The sequence below is a fragment of the Quercus suber genome, unplaced genomic scaffold (assembly GCF_002906115.3).
Source record: "Quercus suber isolate HL8 unplaced genomic scaffold, Cork oak 2.0 scaffold_91, whole genome shotgun sequence".
Classification (NCBI taxonomy): domain Eukaryota; kingdom Viridiplantae; phylum Streptophyta; class Magnoliopsida; order Fagales; family Fagaceae; genus Quercus; species Quercus suber.
Window position 1 is genome coordinate 995,583 of NW_027069556.1, and position 15,733 is coordinate 1,011,315.

At 37.1% G+C, this 15,733-nt stretch overlaps 2 protein-coding genes across 2 annotated transcripts; one reads left to right on the plus strand and one right to left on the minus strand.

Moving 5' to 3' along the window:
• Positions 1–866: 866 nt before the first annotated feature.
• Positions 867–10,284, plus strand: LOC136067923 (uncharacterized). The gene is made up of 11 exons (XM_065774378.1): positions 867–1,323; positions 1,435–1,473; positions 2,605–2,696; positions 4,031–4,280; positions 4,474–4,593; positions 4,667–4,742; positions 5,144–5,352; positions 5,540–5,648; positions 7,284–7,376; positions 8,195–8,355; positions 9,601–10,284. The coding sequence occupies exons 1-11, from the start codon at positions 1,174–1,176 to the stop codon at positions 10,177–10,179; spliced, it is 1,878 nt and encodes a 625-aa protein (XP_065630450.1). The 5' UTR covers positions 867–1,173; the 3' UTR covers positions 10,180–10,284.
• A 238-nt stretch (positions 10,285–10,522) lies between these two features.
• Positions 10,523–14,221, minus strand: LOC111988066 (multiple C2 domain and transmembrane region protein 6). The gene has a single exon (XM_024019824.2). It carries the CDS (start codon positions 13,858–13,860, stop codon positions 10,750–10,752), a length of 3,111 nt encoding a protein of 1,036 aa, XP_023875592.2. The 5' UTR covers positions 13,861–14,221; the 3' UTR covers positions 10,523–10,749.
• Between the last annotated feature and the right edge of the window lie 1,512 nt (positions 14,222–15,733).

Below are 15,733 nucleotides of genomic sequence, written 5' to 3' on the forward strand. Positions count from 1 at the left end.
ATGGATACAACGAAACCACATAACATTTTCACAACACCCTCATTTTAATTGTGTTGGTCTCAATCTAATATTTTATTATTTTATTTTGATTTATGAGGGACTAACATCTAAGCTGTTGTGAAAATGTTGTGACAATTTATTATGTCCCTAGCTTAACTCTAAAAGTTAGCCCAAGGAACAACAAAAATAGCCCAAACTTACAAATGAATAAAATATTCAACAAAAGGCCCATTCAAAAAAATAAAAATAAAAATAAAACCTCTAATTATTCACATCCATAACTTGTACAGCCAATTTCATAAAAATAGTCCAGAACCCCTTGTCCTCTCCCTTGTGTGTGTGTGTGTGTGTGTTTGTTTCTCAAAAAAAAAAAAGGGGTAATTGTCCCACATTGCTTAAGAGAGTGTGTTGTGTGTAGTATAACTTACTCCACCCTCCTTTAAAAGTTACCATGGCTTTTGAGTGGAGTTGTGGTGTGCCTTACCCTCTCCCTTGTGTGTGTATGTGTGTGTTTGTTTCTCAAAAAAAAAAAAAAAAAAAAAAGAGAAAAAGTTCTCCTTAGCTCCTTAGTTTTGCAATCATAATAGCTCGTCTCGTAGTCGCAACTCGCAATAAGTTTCCTCTCTCTCTCTCTCTCTCTCTCTCATCATTTCAAATACTCTTTTACTTTAACATTCTCAATTCTCACTTTATCTCTCATCAATTAGATTTTGCATTTTGAATTTGTTAGTATAAGGAATTATAAAATTTCATCTATTTGCGTGTTTTTATTTTATATTTTTTTATGCTGATAAATTCAAGTCTTATTTTTATTAAATTTTGTATAATTTAAGTATTTTAATAACTATCCTAAGAAAATTTTCTAAAACCATCGTTGCGGTTTGGAAATTTTCGAACTTGCGAATGGCAGATTGGTCGAAATTCATCACCCTGCCTAATCCGACCAGCATACAGTAACTATCAAATTATTATTAAAAAAAAAAAAAATTGTACTCTGACCCAACGTGTGGAAAGCTATTTTTGGGATTTTGCAAACCCAGCATATAAGTTAGGCAGGCTCGACTCAAGTGATGTAAGGGTTTGAGAGCTAAACCAAAGTCACCAACTGAGCCCAATTTGGAGCCATATATATAATAAATATAAACGTAAGCCTAACAATTAACACAGTAAATAATGGAAGACATAGAGGATCTGGTCGTCGGAGCCGGTGGTGCTCCTCCTGGTTTTCGATTGCCATTGTCTTCTGTTGGACTCAAGCCCAAGAAGAAAAACAACAACCCCACCAAACCTAATGCTAAACTCTCTCAAATCCCTGGCATTCAGGTCTCTCTCTCTCTCTCTCTCTTCTTATCTATTTATCTTTACTATAACCTCGTTTATCTAAATTAAATCTTTCCTGTTTTGTTTTCTTAAAATGTTTTTATTTTTTTGCAGACAATATATATCAAGACCTTTGGGTGCTCACACAACCAGGTTTTTTTTTTTGGACCCACTTGCTTAAGTGCATAATTAGGGCCTTTTTAATTGCAGGAGAGATTGCTGTTGAATTATAGTAATTAGGGCCTTAATGTTTTTGTGAGACAACTGGATGGAAAAGATATTGGAGGAAAGCAGGTGGTGTTAAGCCCATGGCAGTTTGATTATCAGAAATGAAATATTTTCACATTATGAAAAATTCTAAAGCTAATTGTAGATAAAGTATCAGAAAATGTCATTACTATTATGAACTTTTTTGGGCACGTAGTGGAACTAGTAAGTAAGATTATCAGGTGACCAGGAGAAGTAGTTACTTATTTATTTATTTTATAATTCAATGGTTGGGGGTTTGGGGGATTTGAAACTGGATGTTTCTGTTGGAAACACCAGGAGGTGCCAACCAATGAGCTACAAGGCTCTTTGGCGACAAGGAGAATTAGTTGAGAACACTTTTGGTGGGTATGTGGAAGTTCTTTAAAGCAGTTTTGGTCATGTATATGGAAAATGTAAGGAAACTGCTGCTGGCTGCATTCATTTCGTGGATCTGTGAAGGAGGGAAAGAGGTATAGCTGATATTAAAGATTAGAGAAACATTTGTGTCTTTGTTAGGAGTACGTGCAAGGAAATATTCTAGGTGATAATGGTTCGAAATCTATGTAGTCTCAAATCAAACTATAGATTTTTTTTTTTTTAATGACGTGGAACCTCACCAAGGTAGGGCCTTTTGAATAAAAGGTTTATTTATTATTATTATTTTTAAAGATATTATACAGACAAATGTTAGGTTTTGCAAATGAATGAATTCATGTTTTTTTATTTATTTATTTATTTATTTTTTAAAGTAGAGAAAGTGTTTATTTAAATGCACGAAAAGGGTAACTTCATGTATAAATTAGCTCCAGTGGTTAATTATCTCCCTTTTTTCCTACCAGCCTTGTAGTACTGGTATCTATCTATGTATATATATATATATATATATGCACCAAGGTTAATGATATCTTAATGAGATCAAAGTTGGTATCACTTCCATTTACTTCATTCATCAACAAGTATTTGTGCTGACTTCTTTTTTTTTTTTTTTTTTAAATCTTGTTAATTGTTTTCTCTACATTATTTTTGCTGTCTCAGAGTGACAGTGAGTATATGGCTGGTCAACTTGCTGCATTTGGTTATTCATTAAGCGACAGTCCTGAGGAAGCAGACCTGTGGCTGATTAATACGTGAGCATCATTTTTTTCCCCCTCATATTTAACTTCTTCTTCTTTTTTTTTTGGTTACAATTCTTCTGAGGATATCTATAAGTTTCATATTTTGTAGCAAACCTTAAGTTCTTCAAAGAGTGGTTGAATGCTGCTGGAATCATAAAGAATCATCAAGGTCATATGTCTTAGTTGTCAAATGGTTAATATTTTTTATTAGGAAAATTTAGTACAGAACCACCCAAAGGATTTTTTGCTCACTACTTCACCTTTCACAACACATACATACATACATTTGTGTGTGTGTATATATTATTCCTAGTGGAACTTTGGTTAATGTTATCTCATCAAATATCTTTTTACTGGCATTTGCAACTACTGTGTAGACATACTTGGTATTTGCAATGCATCAATTTTAGCTAAAACTTGCATGTAGAAATAAGTGTAATATATTTTGTGCATTACTAACACATGTATTTAACTTGGAGAGAGAGAGAGAGAGAGAGAGAGAGAGAGAGAGAGCTGAGCTGAGCTGAGCTGAAACCCTAAATCAAATAGAAAAGGGATGGTGCTGAGCAGAGCACCATCCCTTCTAACCTAAATTCATCAAATTAGGTTAGAAGGGATGGTGCTGAGCAGAGCAGAAACCCTAAATCAAATACAAAAGGACAGGGCAGAGTTTTCCTCCAAAATAGTCGCTGTGTGGTTGGAGGATAGTTCCTCCAATGCACTATGTGTCACCTTAAAAAACTATCTATGTGTACTTTTAGTCACATGACCTACTTAATAGTCATGTGATTTATTTAAATGATTTAATGCTTGTGGATGGTCTTAGAATTGACAATCGACAATCATGTGAAAGAGTTCTATGCTAATTTGATGAATTTCAAGGAAACTTTAATAAAGAAAAATGTGATGATAAGGTTGGAACTTCAAAAGGGTTGATCAGCATTTATACATGCATAGTCAACATAGATATCCATATGTGCAAATGTATAGGTACATATAATGCAATTTGTACTTGAATGTATTTCAAAAAAATATGAAAGAAATACTAATTATGGGCATTATTTGGGAGAAATTGAAACAAAAAAAAAAGTTTCCAATAAGTAGGAATATTTGTTTGAACTGATTGATTCCTGAGATTCTAACATTTATTGTCAAATTTGCTTGGAACCACCACCAATGAGCTTTGCCTCAAATGGCATCATCACCTCCCCTTATAAGAGTAAGGTGGACGGTAAGATTATTGGCTCATTGCCCATATATATATATATATATATAACCTTCCAATAAAAAAAAAATTAAACTTTGCCTGTAACCACCAAACTTTTGATATACATTAACTGATGCAGATGCACAGTTAAATCCCCAAGTCAGTCTGCCATGGACACTCTAATAGCAAAATGCAAAAATGCCAAAAAGCCCCTGGTGGTGGCTGGATGTGTACCACAAGGAAGTCGAGACTTGAAAGAGCTTGAAGGGGTCAGCATAGTTGGAGTCCAGCAAATTGACCGTGTGGTTGAAGTTGTGGAAGAGACCCTGAAAGGTCATGAGGTGCGGCTTTTGAACCGCAAGACATTGCCTGCTCTTGACCTTCCAAAGGTGCGAATTGTAGATTTCTATTGCTGTATATCACATTATTGTGTTCAAGGTTTTTTTAATTATTTTAATCCATTTCTATCAAATTGTTGGCTTTTCTTTGGTTTCATTGTTTTCCTAAAAGGCTGGCTTTGGATCTGTTACAATTCCCTTGAATTGGCTTAGAGAGTAGCCTTTAACTTAATTTTTTTAACAGGTGAGAAAGAACAAGTTTGTCGAGATTCTTCCAATTAATGTTGGTTGTTTAGGTGCTTGCACTTATTGCAAGACAAAGCATGCTCGTGGTCATTTAGGGAGCTACACGATTGATAGCCTTGTAAGTTCATGACATGGGTGTTCATTATTTATTTGAGTTAGGTTTAGATTTTATATGAAGTTTAATGCGGCAGGTCGGGCGTGTAAATACTGTAATAGCTGATGGAGTTAAGGAGATATGGTTGAGCAGTGAAGATACTGGAGCCTACGGTAATTTGTAGTGATCTTTCTATCACCATTTTTTGTGTAACCATGTGAAAGTATTTGCCAATATGAAGCAAGTTCTGTTTCTGCAGAGTCTATTCATGAAGATTATATCGGAGTTTTTAAAAGTAGTTTGTATTAATCATAGGTAAAATGATATGTAAATTTCACATAATATGGAGCAATTGTTACATTGCTTGAGCTATAGCGTTCCAGGTTAAATGCTTACGCAGAGAATTTTATTTGAATGCTATACTCAACATTTTCTTTATGTCCATTTTCATTTTTAACATCATAAGACTTCTTTTAGGCCTGAGGTAGACAAATTACTACCTAATTAAAAGAAAAATTAAGACACCAGTTATAATTTTTTTTGTTGAATAACATGGTTTCTGGAAAATTTTTAGGCCGTGACATTGGGGTCAATCTTCCAACTTTGTTGAATGCTCTTGTTGCTGAGCTTCCTCCTGATGCAAGCACAATGCTTCGGATTGGGATGACAAATCCTCCTTTTATTCTTGAGCACTTGAAAGAGATAGCAGAGGTTTTGCGTCACCCATGTGTGTACTCGTTTCTACATGTACCAGTTCAATCTGGGAGTGATGCCGTCTTGAATGTAAATCCTAACAGAAGATTGACACCATCTTTTTTATTGCTGCTAATGCTTATATTTCTCCCTGAGATCTCTCCCCCTTCAAAAAATTGTATTTATAAATTTGAGGTTAATCAACTATTATTGCCTAGAATTCCTGTACATGTTGGTTTTTTATACAATTGACCGTTCAATACTCTTATTATCTCAGGCAATGAATCGGGAATATACTGTGAGTGAGTTTAGGACTGTGGTTGATACCTTGACTGACCTTGTGCCTGGGATGCAGATAGCAACTGATATCATATGTGGATTTCCTGGTAAGTAATTGTGGTTTCCAATGCATTGTACTTCTATTTTCTTTCGCAATTATTTTGTGTGCTTGGGTTTCCCTTTTCTTTTCTTTTTTTCTTTTTTTTTTTTTTTTGAGAGGGGGGGAGGGGGTGTGGTGTGGGGATCAATTACATCAACCTCCCTTGACCCAAATGTTGGACAAAATGACGCTCCCCCCTTTAGGTTTGTATAAATGAGACAAATAATCCCATGCATGACATTCTTAAAAAAATTCCATTTTTTTTTAAGAGAGTCCTACCCATACCATGGACGAGAAATGAAACTAGGTGCTTGAGATTTTGTATAAATAAAACTCTGCCCCTTGAGGTTTGTACAAATGAGTAGGAATCTTGTTTAAAAAACAAAGGAATATTCTTTAGTGAAGTAACACTATAAGGGAATGAACTTAACTGTTGCATTTATAGAAACCACAAGGGGGCAGTGGCATATATAAAAAAGTTTGGGCAGGGAGTGTCATTTCAATAATCCTTAAGGGAGTTTGGTTCAGTGTTGTTAAAAGCACGCTTAAAGCTTAAAGCTCCAATGTCTCAGCACTTTGGTTGGTCGAAGCAAAACTCATATAATGAAATGAGCCTTAGCACACTTCTTAATTTATTTTTTGTTAAAAAATATTTGAATCATTAAAATTTATTGCTTGCTCTTGAACGAAATGACATGCAAAAGCACCATTCTTAAGGTGCTATATTATACCCAAAAAAAATTGTTTACATATCAAAAGACATGAACCATGATAATTTACTGTTCTTGTGCTGTTTGGTCTTTGTATTTTGGATATATTTTTATTGAATCGTATACTTCTTTTGATCATAGCTATTGTAGCTGTGATTTTTATAAGCACAAGAGGATTATATAAAATGTTAGGTACAAACTTTCTATGACTAGATTATTATTGAACTGTCCATTGATAATTGTTTTCAAATTTACTATATAAATTTTTTAAGAAATTGAAAGAACTTATGTGAAATTTGAACTTATAGACTTCATGCAGTTGTACCATCTATTTTAGCTCATTGGCAAAATATATTAATATTTTGATTTATTGTTTTATTTATTTATTTATTATATGCTATGAACCTTTTTATTAGAGGTTATTATATATTGTGTTTGAAAAATGTGTGGTTTACTTCAACCAAGCACATGCTTGTACTTTGCACCTAGGCTCCAAGAAGCATTTGTGCTGAAGGACACTTGATTCTTTTACCAGCTCTGGGTTGGTGTAATTTACCCTTTTTTTTTAAATGGTTACTGCTTAAGTAGAATAAGTTGAAGGTCGATAGTGTGCTCCAAAGCATTTAATGTAAGAACATGCAGCTATGTTGAAATTGTATGCCACTCAAGAAGCAATTAGCAAATTTCTTGTCTAAGTTGGAAATTCTTGAAAACAAAAATTGATACTGGGATATCAATGCTCTTTGGAAAAATATGAATTGGTCATTGTCATATTGGAATTCTTTATAATAAATGGAAATGTTTTGGAAGTTATTTATAACATGAACTTGGGGAAACCTTTAGAGATTGATCACGCTTTGCAATAAACATTTTAGATTTTTAGTTAGATTGTGCTTTAGGAGCCAATAATAATTTCTTTGGGGTTTTTTCAGGTGAAACAGATGAAGATTTTGTTCAAACTGTAAGCCTTGTCAAGGAATACAAGTTCCCTCAAGTTCATATATCTCAGTTTTATCCTCGACCAGGTATGCTGTTCATGAAATTGTACTGCACTCTCAGATTTCATCATTCTGCTTATCATGCTATCTAGCCATGATAATTCCGTTGTGATTTTCTAGCATGTTTCTGTTGTGAGTTGTGACATTGTTTTAATGGCAAATAGCTGCATTTTCCTCTGGATTGCAAATTATATGTTGCAGGGCAGCTGAAAGAAAAATGTTGATTTATCTTTTGTGAAGGTGCATGACTGCCATAATTTGCATGTGTTAGACATGGCTTAATTAAGTTTTGTATCTTACTACCACTGTTCAGAACCATTGGGAAAAGGAGAAAAAAATGACTCCCAGTTTTCAGTAATTCCTTAATCAATTGTATTTATTTTAGAAAATAGGGATTTGGAGTAATGCAAAACTGCAAATACAACTCAGTGTAATTACTAATCCTGGCATGAATGCAGGCAGATTGGATGGGTTCTGGCCTTACCAAAAAGGAAAGGAAACACCAAACAACAACAAAACCTTTAGTCCCAAAACTATGGGGTCGCTATGGATCCTCAACATACTAGAGATTATTCAAAAAGCAAAAAGAAAGAAAGAAAGAAAAAGTATCAAAATGCAGCTGATGAGCTGTATCACATTGAACCCCACCCTGAATTTCCTTGTACCATACCCTCAACAAATGACAAACTTATAAATATATGCACTAACCTTGTCCATGTGGGACTGTGGTGACACATTGCCTGACAGATTTTTCATAGGCATTTAACAGCTTGTTTGAATTTTGAACTATGATACTAAAAGCTATTTTAAATTATTTTTAACCTTTTTCTTCATTCTAAATTTAGGGACACCTGCTGCAAGGATGAAGAAGGTCCCAAGTAATGTGGTGAAGAAACGAAGCCGTGAGTTGACTTCTGTTTTTGAAGCTTTCACACCATACAATGGAATGGAGGGTAGACTAGAAAGAATTTGGATAACTGAAATTGCAACCGATGGAATTCACTTGGTAAGAGTGGGCAAGTGTTTGAATGCATTTTTGGTGCTTTTGGATTCAATATGTGCATCTTGTATTCTGGTGGGGGTTAAGGGTATGGTTTCAGCTTACTTTTCCAGTATTACAAAGCTTGATTATAGTTTTTCTTTTTCTTTTTTTTTGATAGGTACAAAGCTTGATTATAGTTGCTCTGATGGCATATTAATATTTGTTTTAGTTAGTATAAGAGGTCGGGTCTTGGTGTGATGGCAAGTGCCTTCCACCAAAAGCAACAGGTCATGGGTATGAGTTTAGGAATCAGCCTCTCAAAAAAATAATTGGGGTAAGATTGCCTACCAATTGCATCTCCCTAACCCTGCAAAAGTTGGATTCTTGTGCACTGGGTACAACCTTTTTTTAGTGTTTTATTTGAAGGGGTTGCTGTCTTATTTTTCTTGAACTAAATTTGTGTCTACTTGCGCAAAGAATAAAAGAAATCCTACAACTTTTTGATATACATAAAAAAGGGAAACCCACCTTACAACTTAAAAGAACAAATCAAAAGAAAAAAAAAAAGAAAAAGAAAAAGAAAAAACTAAATTTAGAAGCCAGCAGTAGCTCATAATAGGTCTTGTTCTCCATCAATCCACCACTCAACCCAATGTGATAGGGTCTTGAAAATCCATAACCAACACTGAACGAGAAGGGTACTCATATTGGCTGAATTTTGAAGGGTGGTTGGAATTGGTTGGATTCATAGAATTGGCTTGTCGAGGATGTGAAGGAAGAGATTTGGTGGACGAGGGTGGCTAACATGGATATCTGGCAGACAATGATAGGAAACGAGTCTTGCAACGCTGGTGACCATTGTAATGGGGTTAGGTGGGTGAGGAAGGTGAGGGATGGAGGCGAGAAATAGGACTGTGGCTAGGGAAGGAATTTGGTTAGTTGAGTTGAAGGTTGTAGGAGCTGAAAGCCAGCCAGCAATCTCTAGAAAAAGAGGGAATTTATTGTTTGGTATTAATCTTTTTTTTTTTTTTTTTTGGGTGCAAGTCATTTTATTAATCTCTTTAACAGATTTAATTACTTAGATATGTGGAGAAATGCATATTACCCAAGATGTAAACTTGTTTTCTTTCAATTTCCTTAATAAAAAGGCCCTCTGAAGCAACTTCTTTTGCTTTTGACCACGAGTGTATTTTTCCACATTACATTATCACGTGTCAATTTACTGTATAATTTTTCTATTTTCTAACCGGATGTTCCTTCATTGCCAAGGTTGGCCATACCAAGGGATATGTGCAGGTGCTAGTAATTGCTCGTGAAAGTATGCTTGGAACCTCAGCTATTGTGAAGATAACAAGTGTGGGAAGGTGGTCAGTTTTTGGAGAAGTGATTGAGACCATCAACCATATCAATGATGAATCATCTTTAAGAAACAAGAAGCCTAGTCAGGCTAAATGTTCGCCATGCTCTAACCCTGTTGAAAGTTGTGCATGTACAAGAGAGCCAGAACCTTGTCCTTGTGGACCTGAAAGCTGTGGAGATTGTGGACCAGAAAGCTGTGGACCAACTACTATTGAAGAAAGTTCTGTTTCAAGGAATTCCATGTTTGCAGAAGATCTAAACAGCAGAAATCTGATCGGATGGTTACTAAGGAAGCGGAAAAACCATGTGCACAAAAAAGTGGAGTGCGAAATTGCCTTGGGATCCATGAAAAAGCAAGAATGGGCCCAGGGAAGCATGGGTGAATGGGGTGTTGTCGATAAGGCTCTTTTGGTTGGAATATTTGTAAGTTTCTTGACAATTATGGCTTTACTGATTCATCTTGCAGTTAGGACTCTGGCGTTCAATTAAAGAATTTTGATTGTATTTGTCCGTTTCTGTGGGAGCAGAAAGAGAATTTTGTTTCAACAATTTTTTTTGGAAGTGAGTTTTGTTATATGATTGTTATGTTGGATAGCTCAGATGCATGTATTTTACTAACATTTTTTAGCAGGTGTGCCACACTGCTGAATGTTTTTCTCATCATTTCAGTTTCCTCTAATCTTGGTTCTCAAAACTGTTTTGAGACTAGGCAGCCATAGTTAGTAGGCTTACCCCTGGTCATTGATTACTGCTCGGTAAGTAACCAATTGATTACTCATTCATTCAACAGAACCTAGAATTGGAGCGAGAAAGAATGAGTTTTTCCCCCAGGTTACAAGAAAGAATGATTGTTTCCATAGATAAGATTGATGAAAGCTAAAATGCATATATCCAGGAAAAATTGAACTACTATTTTGGGCGAGGATAGTAGGGCAAAAGCAACATTGCTGCATATCCTTCTGTCTTATGCTGCTACGAATTTGATGGTTTAATTTACTGAACCATCTTTTGTTCACGAGAATTAAGTAAATGAATAATAAACTGATAATAGCCTTCATCTCAAAGTAGCATATCTGACTTGGACGGTAACCTCTTGAAGAAATTGACTGGTACGGAAGGCATCTTGCTTCTGAATCGAGGATGTCGAAGGAAGTACAGCCCAACCAGCACTGCAACTACTTGGAAAGGAGTGACATATATGAACACAGCCCAGATCAATGAGAAGATGATGAAGATTGCCGTAGCTCTTGAATCTCTCCAGCTTAATAAAGCTAGAGCCCTTTCCCCTTGTGATGCTAAATCTCCAACCACAGATTGCACCTTACTTGCCACACTCCGCAACCTATCATACCTCGCCCTTACAATATCTGGATGTCTAGAAGTTGGGAATGTGTCAAATTCCTCATCCAATTCATCTGGGGGTATAAACTCTGCTTGTGATAGTCGTGCATCCATGTGAGGTGGCTGCTTTGGCCTGAACCGATAGTTCCATATTCCGATCACAAATAGGTAGAGGAAAATCGTAGGCAGGATCAATTCTGGGTAGCAAACCAATATCAAAAACAAGACGTGCACTAAACATGTTGTAATCGGGTTTCTCCAGTAACATATTTCGTTGATCCACTTACAAACCGCTGTAACCCCTGAAAGCAGAGACATGATGCGATAAAAATTGGCTTTGCTTCTCCTGAGACTCCACAAGTGAATATCTACATCAAGCATGTACTCAACAATTTCACGCCGGAGGGGTGGCTCTGATCTAGCTAGCCTTGCTGCCACAATCTGCATTGCGTGGTGGCGAAGCCAATCCTTGTGCCTAAAAGATATGGGTTGAATATAATGAATTTTTGGAAGCAAAGGCTTTCCATATTGTGTCACCATGTTAGCCCAAGCAGTACAAGTGAACCTCAATGCCAAATGAAGCTCACCATGTTTCTTCAAACCAGATGGATGGAGAACCAACAATGGATAAAAATGGGTATAAACCCGATTAGTTTCTAAAGTTGATAGTCGAATTCTTACCTTCCCAATCCTCTGATCTCTTGTGTCTTCTTTGCTTCCATTAACATGGCAATTATCGAAAACACCGACAGTGATTACAGTACATGGATCATGAACATCCCAAGTATACTGCTCATTCCAGCGAGGAGCCAGTGTGTTAAGCAGCGTTCTAGTCCGAATCCATTTGTTGCCATACTTGGCCACACAGTATGCATCTGTAGTCCCACCATCCTTTTCCTTCATTGGAAGCAAATTCATTGCACTTAGAATCCCAAGTTCAAGAAACCCTATGCTTGGTTGTCTCAAGTGTTTGGAGGAGGGCTGTAGATCACTGCTGAAATGCGTGGACTCATCAAGAACATGATAACCTGAGTCCACATAGATTCTAAGGAGGATCTTGCTTGTAAACTTGTCTTTCTGCTTGTCGGTGTCTACTTCAAGATGCCTGTGCAGATTATGCCAGCGGGGTTCGGGTGCTTTGCGGTGGTCATGTCTGTGCATAACATCTCTTACTGATACGACCAACCGGCCTAAAACCTCAACCTTGTCCTCCACAGTAATAATTATGAGGTCTTCAAGAGGCTCCGATACCACAAACATGAAGTCTTCATTCCATTCAGGGTTCATTCGACTATGGCTAGCACTCCGAGTAACTCTCAGCTGATTCCCAAGCACTACCCTCACATGTGTCTCTTGAGCTCGGCCTTTTTCGGAGGGAATAAGATCCTGAGCTGCAATTACATCAACTTTAAGGTAGTATAGTTTGGGGGAGAAATAAACCTTGGATCGTGTATTGGACATGTTCAAATGGCTTATGTTGTGAGCATCAGAATGCCATGCATCGGGAAAGGCCTCATCAGCCTGTGTTCCTACCCAAACCGCAAGCATAATTTCTCCTGAATTGTACCTGAACCCTTTCTTGTCCTCCAATTTGTACCACTGAGGAGCCAAAGGACTATCTGGTGGCAGCCGAAGAGGAATTTCAGAAAGATCAAAACTAACTCTCCCAACAAAATCATCTTTCACTAAATCCTTATCCATCAAAATCACTTCCAGGACACTGGCTTGCACCATCTCTCTTGAGAAAGCAAAAACTTGGTTCCACACCGGGTTTTGGTTCTTCGTCAATGGTTTCGTTTGCCCTTTGTAGTTCCCAAGCTTCACTTCCACATAAGGATCAAGGCTTCCTGTAACATCCATGACAGGAAGATCTCTGGCCTTAACCACATTCACATACAAGTAATACATCTGCTCCACTAGATCATAAGTACTCGATGTCTTGTCTCCTCTGCGCCGAAGACGTGCTGCCAAGGGAGGTCTAGTTTCCACCAATGCAAATTCCGGGTTCGCCTTTGGTACCTGCATGTGCATCATACTAGCCGGCCCTGCTCGTGCAAAATCGGCCCTGGTCTCGGCCACAGCCGCTGCCTTTTCCTTTTCCTTGGTAAAATTGTTACTCTCGAACCCCCCGAATCCACCAATATTGTTTTTCTCGAACCCCCCGAATCCACCAATATTGCTTTTCTCGAACCCCCCGAATCCACCGCCAGAGATCACTGAAGGTTGTGTAGCTGGATGGTGATGGTGTTCATGTGTCCCGGCTCCTAGAGTGTGAAAAGTTCTCACTTCTTTTTCCTTTTTCTTCTTCTTCATTCCCTCTTCTTCTTCTTTTAGTACTTCTTCAGGCTTGTAATTAGTATTTATCTCTTGCAATGGTACTGTGTTTGATTCTTCAGCACCACCATCTTGTGGTGGAGGAGCATAAGACGCAGAGGAGTCATGAACTGCGTAAACTCTGAGAGCTATATCGCCTTTAATATGAGAAAAGAGGCCACGTTTATCAAGCGGGTAGCGCTGGATAATGGCTTCAGATTCTTGAAAAGGTATGGAGGAACCATGGAGTCTGACACGACCGAGGAAGTTCTTGTGGTGGCCGCCTTTTCGGTCATTGTACACGATCACATCAATGGTCTTGTTGTGAAGGTCTCTGGGGTTGTTGACATTGAACACTAGCTTCTCATTCCATTGGGGGTTGAGGTCTTTATGCTTGGTTTGTGTCTTTTGTTTCTGCCCATCGAAATCTACTTCTACAAAGGGACTGGCAGAGCCTTGGTCATCTTTTGGCATCAAGTCACTTGCATCTTGAATCTCTACAACCAGTCTGGCCATTGTGGTTGTAGCTAGTTGGGGAGCTTCACTGTGGAGCGTGGACAGTGTTTTTGTGATGAAAAGAAAGGTGGGTGGTGAAAGAGTAAGAGTGAAGAAGAAGACAGGAAAGGTGGGGAAAAGAAAAGAGAGATAGATAGGGGGAGAGAAGACAGAAGAGTAGGAGGTGGTGAAGATGAGTTGTGAGTTGTGACTATGAGATGGTCATTTGGATTATGAGGACAGAAACATATGCTGGACACACATGGCGTGTAATGTTTGGTGGTGTGAAGTGGCCCCCCGAGTCATATGGCTTTGATAGGAAGAGATTCTCGGTGGGTACATTTGTGTTTTATCTGTGTGTGTGTGTGTGTGTGTGAGAGAGAGAGAGAGAGAGTAGTTTGGGTGCAATTTCATTGTAATTATAAAGTGGGGTTTGACAGTGATAATCTTTCAATTAGGTAGGGGAGAAGTATGTTGTTGAAGTATTAATACTTGGGTGTTAAAAGTGACCACTACATTGAAGAAACTCATTTAAGTTTTTTCCAAAAGCAATCTCTACATTCATTAGAGGATCTCTCCCTTTCAAGGAATTGGGCGGATCCACAACCATTACTTTTACTACAGTCATGGCTGTCTATTCTTTTCTTTGGGCTAAAAGGTCAACAGTTTCATAATCTCCCTTATGCCCAACAGAGAAATGAATTTGTCTTTTAGTAAAACTAGGGGGTTGGCTAACTTGTTAGCCGACCACAAAAGGTGGTTTTAAGTAAATATCCCAACTTATTTATTTACAGTCATATTATATCTTACCTTTAAGCAAATAAATTTACAGCAAATAAAGGTACAAACATGCACCGAATTCTCTTACCTTTTCTTGCAAAGAAAATATAAAGAAAAGAATGAAAATCTTTGTTTTGTTTCAAGATTATTCAACCTAGCTGAGTTGCTTTTTCCTTAGCTTTCATCAGGGGATCAAATTTCTGAGTTTTCTTTTTCACACTTCGGCAAGCCCAAATATTTGAACAATGGATGTTGTTTTCTCACTTGCAACATGACATAAAAACAAAGTTGCTCTAGCGAGTTTGATTTTTCTGAAAGTTCGTGTACAATTGCCTGACTTGAAGGACCAATTGAAATGCTCATGAGGTGCATTTGAGGACATTAAAGATAAGGAAATATTACTTGATTGAATCTGCCAGCAATCAGCTTGTAAATAAATAAATAAAAAACTCTTCCTTTTTGGCAAAAGACAAGGGAGAAAATGTTTCCTTCCTTTACCATTGTAAAAGGGTTGGCTAACTTCCAGTGCATGCCTTAAAAAATGGCCACATATTAGTTTGGTATTATAAACTGCAACTGAGTATTGGATGGATAGAAGCTTTACCCATGGTAGAGGGACAAATAGTTATTTTATCACGTTTTAGAAACTGTATGGCCTTTAAATTCATGGTAGAGTTAGGAGGTAGGACTTGAAAAAATGACAAGAAACATTGCAAATTGGGAAGTAGACATTGCGTTAAAGACAAGTAGTATTTACTTTTTCTCTCTTAAAGTAAAATCTCTTTGAACTAAGCTCTTCTGTTATGCATGAAGAAAGTACCTTTTTTTCCCTCAAGTAAATTTTGAGAAAGAGATAAGAGGATAAAAGTAAAATCAGTGAACAATCTAAATCTATTATTAAAAAAAAAATTGATAATAATAATAATAAAAGAAAAAAGAAGGTCGATGAGATGAGAGGAGCTTAGCATGTAAGAAACACCCTCCTTTTCTTTCTCTCCTTTTCACTTTGTATTTTTGTTTGTTTATCTCCATTATTTGAAAGACATCTTTCGAAGATATGCCCAAGGGTCCCCCTAACTTTTTCAAAGTTGCCCATCTTGGCTGTGGAAGAACA